Source organism: Microcaecilia unicolor, chromosome 2 (assembly GCF_901765095.1).
Source record: "Microcaecilia unicolor chromosome 2, aMicUni1.1, whole genome shotgun sequence".
Lineage (NCBI taxonomy): Eukaryota > Metazoa > Chordata > Amphibia > Gymnophiona > Siphonopidae > Microcaecilia > Microcaecilia unicolor.
Window position 1 is genome coordinate 488,980,063 of NC_044032.1, and position 16,548 is coordinate 488,996,610.

Consider the following 16,548-nt stretch of genomic DNA (forward strand, 5'->3'; position numbering starts at 1 on the left):
CTTCGGCTAGGCGAGTGTTGGAATTGCAGGCCTTCTCCTATAGGTCTCCCATTTTGGAGTTTTCTAAAGAGCGAGTGGTTTGCATCCTGTGCCTTCATTTCTTCCTAAAGTGGTTTCGCGGTTTCATCTCTTCCAGTCGGTGGTTTTGCCAGTTTTAGGCTCTTCCTCCGGTTTGGAGATCCAGCAAAAGTTGCAGACTCTGGATGTTAAGAGGACGCTTAAGCATTATCTGAAGGTTACAGAGGATTTCAGTCGCTCAGACTGCCTGTTTCTGCTCATTGGAGGTTCTCATACAGGTTTGGCGACTTCCAAGCTCACTATTTCTAAGTGGCTTAAGGAATGATAGTTTCTGCTCACCTCCCGGCGGGGAAACCGGTTCTGGAAGGGGTCAAGGCCCACTCTACAAGTGGACAAGCAGCTTCTTTGGCGGAGAGGTTGGTTGGTACTGCCCTTGGACATTTGTAAGGCTGCAACTTGGGCTTCCTTGCATTCTTTCTCTAAGATTACAGACTGAACATCCAGTGTCGTCAGAAGCGTTTTTTGGATCAAGGTTCTCATGGCAGGGTTGCAGGGATTCCTCCCTTAAGAGTACTGCTTTGTTACTTCCCATCAGTCCAAACCTGGGCCGGTCCGGAGGGAAGCTAAGGAAGGAGAAATTAGATCTTACCTGCTAATTTGCTTTCCTTTAGTCCCTCTGGACTAGCCCAGGTCCCTCCCGTGTTCTTGAAATAGTAGTATTTTTCGTGTATGGTGCCGAAGAGTAGTTCATGTTATTTGCATTTGTCGTTCATTCTGTATGAGAGTTCCGGGACAGAGCTGCTCTGTGCATTTCACTTTAACAGCAATATATATAAAAGCTGTTTGCCAAACATCTTCTCCAGGTCGGGTTGTGTTTGGACATGTGGAACACAGGCTCTTGCTGTGTCTTTTCAAGCACTGTAAATCGAAGTGCTTTCCTGGCTGCTTAGATTCCCGGTGACACAGAAGGTAGTTCTTTCCTCTTTCCTGCTTTGTTAGTCAAATACTGAATCACATGGCCAGGGCTCTTATTGGCTCCCAGAGAGAAGTTCTTAGTCTCCCCTGCTGGAAGGAGTGCACAACCCATCAGTCCAATCCTGGGCTGGTCCAGAGGGACAAAGGAAGGCAAATTAGCAGTAAGATCTAGTTTCTCCATAGTTCAACTATTTTGGACACACTTTTAACAAGTTTATTCAGCGAAACTCAGTACAACATTCTCTCCATTTCTTACTCAATCTGGGCTTTCCCAAATTATCAGTACAGGTAACAGAGGTCCATGCCCATTTTTGCCTATAACCCATCCTTTCCCGCCCCATAATAAGGAATGTATTTAACCTGTGAATTAGCACACACTGTCACACCAGTGAAGTAACAGTTAATCATGACTGTGCACTAATAGTTATACACTAATTCACATTATAAACTGTTTACTGCAGTTACTACAGAGTTATTATAAGTCTCTACAAAATAGACCTAAAATAGGTTCCTACTTGCCCTTCACACATGGAGAGACATCTTCAATATGACATCTAAGTCCGAACTTTGAACATTTTGCTCAAAACATCCAGAATCCTAATAGCAAATGTTTCCATTTTCAAAACAACAAAACATATTATATAATATATATATATTTTTTTTTTTTTTTAAATGGCCACTTGCTAGATGTTTTAGTGCTCTGTGCATTTATCTTTTTGGACCATTTTAACACAAAAAAAAGTCCAAGTGAAAAACGTTCCAAATCAATTCATTGGAATGTAGGAGGAGCCAGCATTCTTAGTAGGCTAGCCACACAGACATCCCAGCAGAGCAGTGGGGCACCCTAGGGGGCACTGCAGTGTACTTCACATAAAAGGTCCCAACTACACATCTCACCATTACCCCCTTATATTATATAGTGCGCCCTCCAAAACCTACCAAAAACCTACTGTATCCAACAGTACACCAATACAATAGCCTTTATGGCTGCAGGTGTCATCTATATGTGGGTCACCTATATGTGGGTACAGTAGGTGTTTGGTGGGTTTTGGAGGGCTCACACTTTCCACCACAAGTGTAACACTTAGAGTGGATTATGGGTCTGGGTCACCTTCTACATAGTGCACTGCACTGACCGTTAATCTACTCTAGGGACCTGCTTGTTCCTCTAATAAGACTGGCTATAACATCTGAGGCTGTCATCAGTGGCGTTCCTGGCCTGGATGGCACCAGGGGCGGAGCGCCAATGTGCCCCCCCCCCTGGGTGCAGCGCGCCCCCCCCCCGCTAAATGACACCTTCACCCCCCCCCCCCCTCTGGCGAAATGACACCCCCCGGGTACACGCCGCTGGGGGAGGGTGCTGCTGCACGCGCCTGCTCCAAGTTCGCTAAACTTTGTCGCTCGTTCGCTGCAGCTCCCTGTTCCGGGGCAGAGGGAGCTGCCGCGAACGAGCGACGAAGTTTAGCGAACTCGGAGCAGGCACGCACTGCGGCACCCCCCAGCGGTGTGCACCCGGGACGGACCGCCCCCCACCGCCTCCCCTTGGTACGCCACTGGCTGTCATAGAGGTTGTTATGTACTGTTTCTTTACATTTTGGGGGGGGGGGTGGGAAGGGTCAGTGACCACTGGGGGAGTAAGGAGGTTCATTCCTTTGTTCCTCCAGTGGTCACCTGATCATTTAGGGCACTTTTTTGTGGCTTAGTCATTATTAAACAGGCCTAGTTCAAGACATCTTAGTTTTTGTCCTGGAAATTTTTATTTCCTTCCATATGTTTGAAAAACATCCAGGTCTTAGGAATGCCCAAATCTCACCCTTCAGATTCCCCTGACACACCCTCTTGAGATTTGGATGCACTGCAATAAATTGCATAGAAAACAACTGGAAAATGGATTTCAAAAATACCAATTTGGAGGTTTTGGTGAGAAAAACATCCAAATTCTATTTTATGCTACTTTTTAGACCAGTGGTTCCCAAACTGGCCCTGGAGGCATCCCAGCCAATCAGGTTTCAGAATATCCACAATGAATATTCATGAGAGATTTGCAAGCAGTGGAGGCAGTGCATGTGAGTATGTCTCATGAATATGAATTATAGATATCCCGAAAACCTGACTGACTGGGGTGCCTCCAGGACCAGGTTTGGGAACCACTGTTTTAGACATTTTCTCTTTAGAAAATGAGCCCCATAGGCAACCTGTTATATATGACTTTGTTTTTTATTTGTATTTACTTTTTGAATATTTTTACAATTGTTCTTTCATGTTGAAAGTTGCATAGGGTATGTAGATCAGTGAAACATACTCCTATTTAAAGCATTTTGAATTGTATTTTTTAGACAGCAGAATGTGAAAACTGTATAACGTTGTGAAGACTTTTGGAAGTCATTGTCCCCAAAATTCTATAAATGGCACTTAAAATTAACTGATAATTGGGTGCTTATATTCAATTATTGGCACTAACTGGCATTAATTGAAATTTGTGTGTGCATTTTTAGTTATGAGGATTAACGCGTAAATTTTACACGTGGCTTCAAAAAGAGGCCATGGGAGGGTCATGGACAGATTGAAGCATTCCTACAATTTGTGTGCACTGTTATAGAATAAGGGGGATCTATTCCTAATTTAGACATGAGAATTTACACCAGGGTGTTCTTGATGTAAATCCTTGTATGTAAAATTAAGCGCCAATCCCAGCATTAAGCATGTTCTATAAACAGCGTCTAACTTTCAGCATCATTTATAGAATATCACTTAGTGTGGGTATTTTTCATCATTATTTATAGAATTTGGTCCTTGTGAGGGAGTCTATAGGATGCTGCCCCTCTCCTTTAATAGCAATCCCTCACAGTGTCAGAGCCACCTTAAACTCCATAGTCCTTGCCAAGGGGGGAATGACACAGGAGGGGTGGAGCCAGGAGAGCATGGTCCAGGAAATATATAAGCTGAGGCCATAGCTCGTTTAAGGAGGCCCAGAGGAAAGCAGGATGCCCTACAGCTTGTGCCTCCACCATTTATATGTGAGCTGCCACTGCTACAGTCAGGTAGACCAAACTCCACTGGGAGCCTTGCAGATTTTGTGTTTTAACCTGAGTAATTGCTAGAGACTTCCCTGATAAATTTAGGAACCAGGCCAGGGACAAGTAAAGTGTGCTGCTGAACTGAGAGGCCATAAGGTGCACGCCCTGTAGGAGCAGGCCACTCGAGGACGTTGTTATATTTATGGACTAGTTTTATATTGCTTTTTTCCTTCTACCTGTGAACGGGACAGGACCCCTGACCTACCAGCTATAATAAATGCTCTTTCCCTTTACCCGCAACTACTATGTGGTTCTGTCTTACTTGGGCACTGAGCCCACCCTCATTCACATTTCCAAAGTCCTGTATATGCATACTGTATGCACATAAGTGCCAACCATGCCCATTTTCCACTTCCTGGTACACTTATATTGCATAAAATCAAGCAGGACCTTTTTTGAGCCCCTATTTTTATGCATATGTACCCCCAGGCAATTTTGAAGTGATTACTTGAGCATGTAAAACACTGATCTGCACACACTGAAGTGACTTATAAAATGACCCCCTTTACAACTCTGGTAGGAATATGACACAATTTCTTGCTGTGGTTGTTTCCTCTAGCTCAAGAGACAGTGTTTGACTCAACAGACCTTTGGTCTTCCTTAACCCTTACCCTCACTGTAACTGTTTCATGAATTTTACAATATCAAATGTTTTCTTATGATATGCTTTACAGGACTTTATGTTACTGTGGAGATGAACAACTATGGAAAACATATTTATGTTGTGGCCCAGCTACTCAATAAATTTGATCCAGAGAATTATAGTGTTGAACATTTCTTGGATGAATCATCTAAGGATTTACAGGTATGTTTTAAAATATAAGCACAAAAATAGGAGAAACAAACCCAAAATACTATAGCACAAAAAAAAAGGTTTGCAAAAATGGCCCAAACTCAATCCCCAGACTGCTAGCTGTAGCAGAGATAACAGTGGAGTCTCTGTATAAGGTTGACGGAAGACGCATAGCAAGGGTTACCATATGGCTCCAGAAAAAGGAGGACACATTGATCCAGTACGGGTTTTGCTTCCATTGAAAACAATGGAAGTAAAACCCAGACTAGCTCAATCTGCCCTCCTTTTTCTGGAGCCATATGGTAACCCTACGCATAGCTTGCTTTTTTGTTATATTGGTGATCACTTTTATAGTGGTTCTGATATTGTTAAGCATTTTACAGAATCCTTTCGTTTTATGAGCCACAGCTCATTCACTTGGGTGTTTCCTGTTTTTAAATTGAGACAGATGATTTTTTTTAATCAGTTGTTTTTCTCCATTGGAGTTTTTTGCACTGGTTCTTTTTTTCTTCTTGGTCTTTGACACCAGTGATAATAACGGGACTCCCTGTAATGTAGAGGTTGACTAATAGATGTTCTATTGTCCTCTGTTGGGAGCTTTGAGGTGTAATTTATTTAATAATCTGTTCCATAGCGTCCCACAGATCAATCCAGAGAATTGAGGTTTGCTATCTGTGGACCTGTGCAGCTAGCCAACTCTCGGTATTCTCTCTATCTAGCAGGTGGAGGGACATCCCTGTGCAGCTCTGGATTGATCTGGCTCCTGGTGTCCGTTTGGCCTGATTGAGTTCAGTCAGGGGTTGAGTGCTGATTTCAGCTTGCTGGTGTACACCTGGTGGTGCCAGGTCCCTCCCGTTCTCCCCCCCCCCTCCCCCCTCCCCCCCCCCTCGCCTTATCCTCCGTTGCCTGGGGCTGTTGGCCTGATCAGGTTTGATTCTCTCCTGTCTCAAAAAAAAAAAAGGTTGCGGTTCCTTTAAGGTTCCCTGCCTTTCAAATGGAGGACGGGACGGCGTTAGAGAGATGTGCGGTCAGGACCATCAAATTTTGGGCAGAATGTCCGTGCCGTCGAAGGCTGCTAAGCGCTGCTCTCGATGTGGGAACCGGAGAGCAGCGTCGGGAGAATGTGAGGCCTGTTGGCGTCCGGCTTCCGCGAGTAAACAGCGAGATGGTGAGTCTCCTCAGGGGGGCGGGGAGCTGGAGACGCCGGGGCCGAGTTTGGTGGGTTCCTCGGGGCAGGCGGGAACGCGAGCGTCGGCGGGTGCCATTTTTTCTATGCCAGCGCGTTCATCAGCACACATGGCGCCCAATCTTCGGGCCGTGGCCTGCAAGCCTCAGGACACAGCACATTTAGTCGAGAGGCACAGGGGTCGGAGAGGCTCTAGCGGAGCCATTTTCACCGAAGTTTATTTTATTGATGCATAATGCGTTTTTGATGAAGCAGGCAGGGGTTTTTCCCCAGCCAGTTCCTGCTGGGTCCATGTAAGTTTTTGCTTCTGAATTTGCCCCCTCCCCCCTTTGATGTCCAAACTCCCCCGGGTGGATTTTGCGGACCCGGAGGAGGTGTCGGACCTGGATGATCCGGTGTGTTCTGAAGGGGCGCCCTCAGAGTCTCTGGAGGATGCGGATTCAGTGTTGCCCTCTGAGGAGGGCAATGATCCTACCACGGCACGTCTTTTTCGCAGGGAGGAGCTTCCCTCCCTCATTGTGCGGGCATTGGAAGTTTTGGACATTTCTTCCCCAGAGCCTTCGGGCAGGTCTGGACCAACGCCCTCAATTATGTCGGGCACCAGATGCCCGCCCCGGTCCTTTCATGTTCATGAGGCAATGAAAGTTTTGATTTCCGTTCAGTGGGACAAGCCAGACAGTGGGCTCAAGGTGACTCGGGCAGTGGTGCGTCTATACCAGCTGCCAGCCGCAGACTTAGATCTCCTGACGATTCCGACAGTAGATTCCCTGATTACAGCGGTCACCAAAAAGACCACGCTCCCAGTTGAGGAAGGCATGGCACTTGAGGATCCTCAGGATTGCAAGTTGGAGTCGGCACTAAAGCTTTCCTTTGAGGTTGCGACATTTTCGCTCCAAGCATCAGTGTGTGGCTCCTACGCAACCAGGGCTTGCCTGTTGTGGGTCCAGAAAGCTTCTTCTCCGGAGGACCTAGTCACCTGTCTTCTGGCCGGGCTTGGCCTTCCTGGCTGATCTGCTTTATGATCTCCTGCGGGCTTCGGCGAAGTGTTTTGCTGGCGGTAATGGCACGCCGGTGGTTTTGGTTGCGGCATTGGTCTGCAGATGTGGCTTCTAAATCACGGTTGGCGAAGCTGCCTTTTCGGGGACAGCTACTCTTTGGGGCAGACCTGGATCAGATCATTAAAGAGTTGGGTGACTCTAGGGGTCAGCGTCTCCCTGAAGATAAGCCTAAATCAGTTCACCAACTAGGGCCTAGGCCAAAATTTCGAGATATCTGGCATTTTCAGTCAGGCAGGGGGGCCTCCTTTCAAAGGTCCCGCTTTTCGCAGAGGCCTCAGCCATTTCAGGGTCATCGTTCGAAGAGAGTCGAGGGCAACTGACAGGGTGGTCGGTCTGCTACAGTCTCTTGGTTGGGTGATCAACTTTCCAAAGTGCAGTCTACAGCCCTCCCAGACCCTAGAGTACTTGGGAGTGTGCTTCGACACCCAGTAGGGAGTGGTTTCCCTTCCTCTTGCACGGGCGTTGCATCTTCAGGTTCAATTGGCTGGGTTTCGCACCCCGGTGCCATGAGCCTGGGATTATGTGCAAGTCCTGGGATCCATGGCTTCCCCGCTGGATGTGGTGCCGTGGGCCAGGTGTCACATGCGTCCGCTTCAGTGGCACCTTCTCAGTCGTTGGTCTCCTCTTTCGGAGGATTATGCGATCCGAGTCAGACATACGTTGGTGGTTGCGCTCGGAAACTCTCATGAGAGGGGTTCCATTGGCTCCGAATTGTGACTACAGACGCTCCCTTTATGGCTTGGGGGCTCACTGCCTTCAGCGCATGGCCCAGGGCATTTGGACTCCCGAGGAGGCGTCTTGCTTCATCAATCTATTGGAGTTGAGGGCGATTCACCTGGCTCTTCAGGACTTTCAGGATCTTCTCCACGGCTGCCCAGTTCGGGTTCTTTCGGACAATGTGACAGCGGAAGCGTATGTGAACAGGCAGGGGGGGAACCAGGAGTGCTCCTCTAGCGCAAGAGGCAGCTCGGGTGTGCCGATGGGTGGAGAGTCATCTCTCTCTCTTTTGTCGGTGGCTCACATAGCAGGGTCGATGAATGTGCAGGCCAACTTTCTGAGTCGGCACAAGCTCGATCTGGGAGAATGGGAGCTGTCTCCTTTGGCCTTCAGTCGGATAACAGATCGCTGGGGTCTTCCGGTTCTAGATCTAATGGTGTCCAAGCACAATGCCAAAGTGCCCCGCTTCTTCAGCAGGGGTCAGCACCTGGCCTCAGAAGGGATCGATGCCGTTCTGCAACCTTGGCCATGGGGGCTTCTTTATGCCTTTCCTCCATGGCCAATGGTGGGCAGGTTGCTCACTCGGATCACCAATCTTCCTGGGCGAGTAATTCTGGTAGCCCCGGATTGACCAAGGCGTCCGTGATATGCAGATTTGGTTCGTTTGCTGTTCGATCAGCCTCTCCGGCTGTTAGAGCTGGGCAGAATTCTGATCCAGGGTCCGATCATTATGGAGGATCCCTCCCCATTTGGTCTTACAGTCTGGCCCTTGAAATGGCGAGGTTGAGACGTAAGGGGTATTCGGACACGGTGATTACCACAATGCTTCAAGCTCGGAAACATTCCACCTCAGTAGCATATGTGAGGGTGTGGCCCATGTTTGAGTTGTGGTGTTCCGTCTCGGGTGTGTCAGCAGCTTCGGCTTCCGTGTCAGTTATCCTCGCCTTCCTTAAGGAGGGTGTACGCAAGTCGCTGTCTCTCAGTTCGTACAAGGTTCAGGTAGCTGCGCTGGCCTCCCACCTGGACGTGGTTCGATTCCTCAAGGGTGTGAATTGTTTGCGCCTGCCCCACACACCGGTTCTTCCGACATAGAATCTGAACCTGGTCCTCAGAGCCTTGCAGCGATCTCCTTTTGAGCCTTTGTCGGGAGTTTCTTTAAAGGATCTAACCCTAAAGGTGGTGTTTTTGGTGGCCATCTCTTCAGCTAGGAGAATTTCGGAGCTGCAGGCACTTTCTTGCAGGGAGCCCTTTCTGCAGTTCACGGAGGCAGGGGTGTCCATTCGGACAGTTCCTTTGTTTTTGCCTAGGGTGATTTCTCGGTTTCATTTGAATCAGTCGCTATATTTGCCAGCTTTTCACCGAGAAGATTATCCGGAGCGCTTTCGAAAGCTTCGATGTTTGGATGTGCGATGAGCTCTTAAGTATTTGAAGGTGACCAATGAGTTTCGTCGTTCGGATCACCTTTCTGTCGTCTTTGGAGGGGCACAGGAAGGGTGACTTGGCCTCCAAGGCAACAATAGCTCGGTGGTTACGGGAGGCCATCGGCTCAGCTTATGTAGTTTTCAGCAGGCCAGTTCCTTTTCAAATCCGGGCACATTCTGCTCGGGCTCAGGCTTCCTCTTTTCCTGAGTCCAGCTTGGTGTCTTTGGAAGAGATTTGCAGTGCACCAACATGGGCATCAGCTCATACCTTTACTCATCATTATTGAGTGGATGTGGCAGCCCGGCAGGATGCAGTTTTTGGTGCGGGAGTGATTTCTGCAGGCTTGGGTCTGTCCCACCCTACTTGAGGACTGCTTTGGTACATCCCACAAGTCTCTGGATTGATTTGTGAGACACTATGAAAGGAAAAATTAGTTCTCACCTGATAATTTTCTTTCCATTAGTCCCAACAGATCAATCCAGAGTCCCACCCAGTGTATTTGGTGTTTACAGTGGAGTTTCGGTTGCATTGTTGTTTGGTTCGTTTTGGTGTTCGGGGGGGCCTTTGCTGTCGTGTGTTTAAAAAAAAAAAGTTTTAGGTCCACAGTTGAATTGGTGCCTTACTATTTTTTTTTTAATCTGAGTCAGGAGAGCTTTATGTGGTTCATTCCACTGCTTTGGTACCGTTCATACTGAGAGTTGGCTAGCTGCACAGGTCCACATATAGCAAACCTCGGAGTTCTCTCTGTCTCCACTTGCTGGTAGATGGACATAACCCACAAGTCTCTGGATTGATCTGTTGGGACTAATGGAAAGAAAATTATCAGGTAAGAACTAATTTTTCCTTTATACAGGACTCCCTTGGGAACTGAGTTTGGGCAATTTTTGCAAACCTTAAAACAATTAATATGTCTGCTTTAATGAAAAAAACTTTTGTTACATTTAGACCATTATTTAGAAGCATCCCCACATGTCAATATCAGCTTTGATATAAAAGCCATTTTAGAAAGAGGGCTCTAAACACATGGGGAAACTCACCATGTCTACATAGCAAGGGGATGTAGTTAGGATATGAAGAGGGAGTAGTTAGGGTGGGTCAAACATACTAATGTGTATTCCCCATTTTACAAGGGGAATACACATGAATATATAGTCACATCCAGGATAGTTGGGTTAAGGCAGTGTCAGTTTGAAATACAAGTCCCAGAAGGCATTGCAGGCAAGGAGCCAGGGGGTGAGATGAAGAACCCGGACTGGACTCCTAGCTGCAATAGGGGAAGACAAGGGTATAAGCTGGCAGGATGTGTAGATTGGCTGCCAATAGGGGGAAAGAGATATGAAACCCTGTGTGCAGGGGCTCATCATTAGTCTAATGTTCAACTCAGCTGGTATGGGTGTGGTGGAAGCTAATGGAAGGAGAATGATTGGTTGTGAGAGGAGAAGGCAGGGATTGATTAGACAGGGGGAAGAAACCTCAAGGGATGGGAGCTTGAGAGCACTGAGGAGTGCAGCACCTGAAGGTTTGCAAATCTACATTGTTTGGAATGTATTTTGGTTTAAACCCTGCTTAAATAGAGAAGCCTGCTTTCTTTTGTGGGACCTGTTTGCTTTGGGAGAAACCCTGACTGTTGGAAAGTTTGCTGGGGAGAATTACAAACCTGTTTCCCAAACTGAAACCTGATTATTTTGAGAAACTCTGTTGAATTTGAAAGGATTGTTTATGGGGGGGGGGGGGGGGGGGGGGGGGGGGGGGGGGAATCCTGCTTGGGGGCAGGTACTGTTTGTTTGCTACTGATTTTGACAACAAGGAGGGATTTCAAAAGGACTATTGCCTCCCCCTCAGGGAAGGGGGCACAGACTTTGTGTTTAGTGGGCTGATGAACTAAGCCAGGCAGAGCAGCCCTGCCTGAGAAGCCCTAACCCAGGGCTCTGGAGTGAAGTTTTGGTCATTAACCTGAAAAATAAAGGAATGTTTTGAAGTATCCCCTGGTGGCAGTTTGTGAAGATCTGGCTATTCACGGGAGGCGGCTTCCTCCCCCATACTGGAGCAGCAGGCCCGTTTACAATATATTTATCACTTGTAATTCTGTTACCTGGAAATGGCAACCGCCATTACGGCAAATGTAAGCCACATTGAGCCTGCAAATTGGTGGGAAAATGTGGGATACAAATGCTACAAATAAATTAAATATATATATATATATATCCACATTGACATTTATACGTGCTGCAAGGCACAGGTAACTGCTTGAAGGAAAGGGCAGGTGCAAAGGTCAAAGGCAGAGCCTTCTTCCAATCTTCCCTCACAAATCCATATCCTCATCCAATCCCTCCCAACGTGTTTACTCTTCCAATCCATCACCAAAATCCAGATTCCTCCCAATCCCACACCAACATCCAGACCCCTTCTATTCCCACTCTCCAGCCAGGGTCCCCCGTAATCCCAACCCCCAGCTCTTACTGGGGGTCCTTTGTATCTAGTGGAGAGCTGTCAGGTCCTCGAGGCAGAACCGGAATACATGAGCCCTTGGACCACTGCCGAGGAACGGCAGCGGCAGGCAAGACCACCCTGGAACTGGATACACAGAAGGACAGGGCTAGACCTCTGGACTGGAGTTGGGACTGAGGCAGGCAACTGGAACCGGCAGAACAGGAACAGCTTCACCTGCACTTGACCACCATTCCCCTGGAGTTGAGCTCCAGCGTGCGGGTGGCGGCGGGACTTGCAGGACGAGGCCGGAACTGGAGATCCAGAGGACCCACCCTGGGTCAGGGAACACGAGGAAGCTAGACTGACAGCTGCTGCGCTGCCACTAGCAAGGAACACAAGACAGACCAGGGAGACAAGACGAACAAAAGTGTAACAGGAGCAAGGATTAGGGCACGCAGCAAGCTTGGCGGAACGGGGTTCAGGGAATACCCACAGGGTAAACCCACTAGCTAGGTAGAGGAATACACACTAGCTAGACAGAGACAGGATTCAGGATGTACGCTCAGGATATCCAAGCAGGGTTCAGGATATACACTCAGAATATACAAGCAAGGTTCAGGATATACACTCAGGTTATACAAGCAGGGTTCAGGATATAGGGTAAACGCCCTAGCTAGGCAGAGGCAGGGTTCAGGATAACCCTTAGGGTAAACGCCCTAGCTAGGCAGAAGCAGGGTTCAGGATATACCCTCAGGATATACAAGCAGGGTTCAGGATAACCCCTCAGGGTAAACGCCCTAGCTAGGCAGAGGCAGGGTTCAGGATAACCCCTCAGGGTAAACGCCCTAGCTAGTCAGAAGCAGGGTTCGACAGGAACCGGCAGAGGACAGGGCTGGCAGCAAGCGAGGAAAGTCAGAAACAAGCAGGATTCAAACTCGTCAGGCAAACAGAAGGAGTAACCAGGAACTAATAGAGTCTTAGGGCTGGCAGCAGGCAGAAGAGTATATCGGGGTTCAGGCAATAGTCAGAGACAGGCAGCAAGCAGAGAGTATCATGGTTCAGGCAGTAGTCAGAGACAGGCAGCAAGCAGAGAGTATAGGGGTTCAGGCAATAGTCAGAGGCAGGCAGCAGACAATAGAATACACCAGGAACTAGCAGAGTCAGGCTGAAGCTACAGACTCCCACCACAAACCGAGGGAGAGTGGCTGAAGGCTTCAGACTCCAAACACACAGCAAGGGAGTAGAAGGACAAGCAGTCCACAGACACAGAGTAGCAGGGCAGAGCCCCCCACGGAAGGACTAGCAGTCCCCAGACACAAACAGAAGGGCAGAGCCCACACAGAAGGACCAGCAGTCCACAGACACAAAGAGAAGCTGGGCCAGAACCCAGAGAGAGGCTAAGCAGTAGTGCAGCAGAACACTAACTAACCTGACCTGGCCTAAAGGCATAACACCATGCAAAGGCCCTGAATGCTAGCACAGCACTTCCTTATGAAGGCCCTCACCGATGATGTCACCTGCGCAGGACAGGAGCAGGAAACACACTCACACCAAGGGGAGGCTGGGAACACATAGGAAGTGAACACACAGGAAAGACAAGCAGGAGCCATCTTGGAAGCTGGCACAGAGTAGGCGGCAGCCATCTTAGAGGCATAGCCCACACAGGCGAGGTCTATTGAAGTAATCAGCACACAGAGCCAGAGACAAAACTAAGGCAGAGACAGACAGAAGCCAGCACAGAGGCTGACCCCCAGAAACAAGGTAAGGCTGAGGATGGTCAGGGTCACAGACGTGACAGGAGCAGGAACAAGCCTTAGTCACTCCTGCTCTGTCAAAGTCCTGGTTCAAAATGGTGCCATGACCTATAGCGGTAGTCTCTTAGTACTATCACTAGGGCCACTAGGGGTCAGGCTGCAACATAAGTGCAAATTATGGCAGCCTGATTCCTAGAAGTAGTACTCAAGACTACCTCTAGGGGTCATGGGCGATCCAAAGACTTCGACAGAGCAGGAGTGACTGGGACTTGTTCCTGCCCCCACTAGACACCAGGAAACCTCAGTAAGAATCAGGGATGGAATTGAGAAGTTTTGTCTTGGAGGAATCGGAAGGGGTCTGAATGTTGTGGGATGGAGAATTGGAAGGTGTTTGGATGTTAGGGGGGAGATCAGAAGGATAGACATGTTGAGGGGGGAGATCAAAAGAGTAGACATGTTGGAAGGACATCAGAAGTTTGGTTGGTACTGTCAGCAGTGGGTGTCATGGGGTGAGGGCATGGCTGCTGTTGGGAGCAATGATTTCAGAAAGCTTCTCCCATGTCTAAGTGGGATAGCGCTGCACATTTTTTTCCTTATAGGAGCCCTTTGAAATCACTGCTCCCACCATATGTGGAGAGACACGCGTGTCTTGCGCCTATCCTCTTGTAAAATACTATGGAAATTCTCCACAGCCAGACCTGGACTGTGGAGAATTCACATGTCCTTCTCCACATACTTTCTAAAACCTTCCTATTAGTATTTAAGTTGGTTGCTTCCTTTTACATCAGTTTTAAGTGTTAATTTACAAATTGAAGAAAAGAGTGAATACCTAATTGGGAGATCATAGCCCTCATTCTACCTGTGCTGACTACCTATGTATTAGAGGGTATAAGGAGTGAAGACATAGTATAATTGAACCTGACAGTTTTAAGTGTTTTCAGATAGGAGGCTGGTTCATATTTGCATCCATTTTTTGGGCATGCTAATAGGTTTTAATGCATGGTGTTCTGTTAATGATGTGAAGGGCAATTCTATAAAGGGTGCCTAAATTTAGGCACCAATTTCTTGCACTAATTTATATTTTAGGTGCACTTATGCATGTGAATTGGCATTTCTGCACTTATGTGCTAGGCACTATTCTATCAAATTGGCACAGTACTGACACAGCATGTAACAGCAAATGGGCTGTACCAGCAGACAGAACATGGACACATCATGGGCATTCCACCTAGCAATTACACACCTTATAGAATAGTATCGGATGCATGTATTGCAAGGCACATTTAGGTGCGCAAGCTGATGTCTCCCGATGACCTGCCATAAGCTGTCACGCATAAATATTGACATGCCTAAGCAACTTTGCGCTACTATTCTACGAGTTAGGCATACCTTAACACTGTTATAGAATGGGCACTAAATGTGATTCTTTGTTGTGCCTACACTTAGGTGCTACTTTATAGAACTGCCCCCTTACCCCCTGATTCTGTAAGTCACCAAAAATTGCATGTTCAAATTTGGCATTCCCAATTTGCATGTGCAATTTAATTGAATAATGAGCTAATTAGTGCCAATAATTGGCTTTTAACAAGCAATTATTGGCACTAATTAGATTTAATTGGAATTTATTCACGTAAGGATCCATGCCTAAATTTTATGTTCCAACGTTTTTTATTGATGATATGTGAAAATAATGAGTCAACAAACTCTACAAATCACAGATTACAAAACCAAATTTTCCAAATATGTGCAGAATAGTACTTTATATCATCCACATTTTAACTCTTTCCCACCCTAACTCCATGCCTAAATTTTATCTGTGAGTTAAAAACAGGGGCACGGAAATGGGAGGGTAATGGGCGGAATGGGGTGATCCTAGCATTTGCGCATGTTATTATAAAATAAGGTGGGATACATACCCAGTTTAGGCATGCACATTAGCACCACGTTTCAGTTGGTGCAAATGACTGCACCTAAAGTTAGGTGCAATTCTAGGGTGTAAGCGCTATTCTATAAACCATGCCTAACTTTAAGGGCGGCTTATAGAATAGCGCTTTTTTCAGCGCCAATTTTTTTGACGCCATATATAGAATTCACCCCTTAGTGCATGCAGGATGGTAGAGCAGATGGTTATGTCATATTTAACATTTTGAGACTCTCTTACTAAAGTGTGATATGGTTTTACACTTAACAGTGTGTTAGATGCAAAACTGGTGCACAATAAGTGCTCAGCCAGCACGTGATAAGGTTTTGCACTTACCATGTGTTAGCTACAAAACTTGTGCATAATAAGTGCACAATGAATGCAGTAAATGCAGGGCAGACACATACCACATAGCACCACATTATCTGCAGTTTCATAAAAGAGTCCCTTTGTGGTCAAATGCACATTATTCTCCCATAAATACAGCCAGTGGGAGTATGTACTTTAGAATCTTACATACAGCGTTGCATATTTTATATATCAAACACAAATGAACTGCTGGACACAGAGGCATAGCTAAGTGGGGTGCCAGGAGAGCGACTGCACCCCCAAACGGATTTCGGACTTCGACGGTGCCTTTTTTCAGGCAGTCCATCGCGCCTACACAGTGCACGTGTGTGCCTCTCCGCTTTCCCTGGTGTCATGATCTGGCTATGCTTATGACTGGACATAGTTAAGCAAAATGCTGGAAACAAAGAAGGTGTCTGCAGAAAAGAGCCATTCAGTTTGCCTTGATACCTGCTTACTATGCTGTCAAAGCTTCTACTTGACTTGTGGTCATATCCTTTCTTTTACTGTACCACAAAGATCTCTTGGTGTCTGCCCCAGGCATGCTTCAATTCTAGCATTGCTTTGATTATTTTAACCTCCACAGCCAGAACCAGGTAAAGGCTTAGGCAAACTAAGTATATGCCTAGGGTCTAAACATTGAGGGAGGCTCTATCAAATGGGCTCGGGATTTAAGAGGCTAGGATTACCAACTCTCTGGATTTTTCAGCCTTCTACAGATTTATAAAGCAAGTATATTGAAGCCAGAAGGATGGCTAAACAGTCTTGATATATTTTTTACAGTGTAGCCCTAAATCTCACCAGTCCTTCTCCCTTCCAGTGCAGAGGGTGTGATAGGATTCAGATAAT

General features: G+C 47.1%; 1 protein-coding gene across 2 annotated transcripts in view; it reads left to right on the plus strand.

Annotated features, from left to right (window-relative positions):
- Nucleotides 1-16,548, plus strand: part of CFAP99 (cilia and flagella associated protein 99) — a 325,784-nt gene that overhangs the window by 23,655 nt on the left and 285,581 nt on the right. For both annotated transcript variants that reach the window (XM_030191113.1, XM_030191114.1), the window contains exon 2: nt 4,745-4,875. In XM_030191113.1, the coding sequence (XP_030046973.1) occupies nt 4,765-4,875 (111 nt within the window). In that variant the 5' untranslated portion in view covers nt 4,745-4,764. The remainder of the gene's footprint in view (nt 1-4,744; nt 4,876-16,548) is intronic.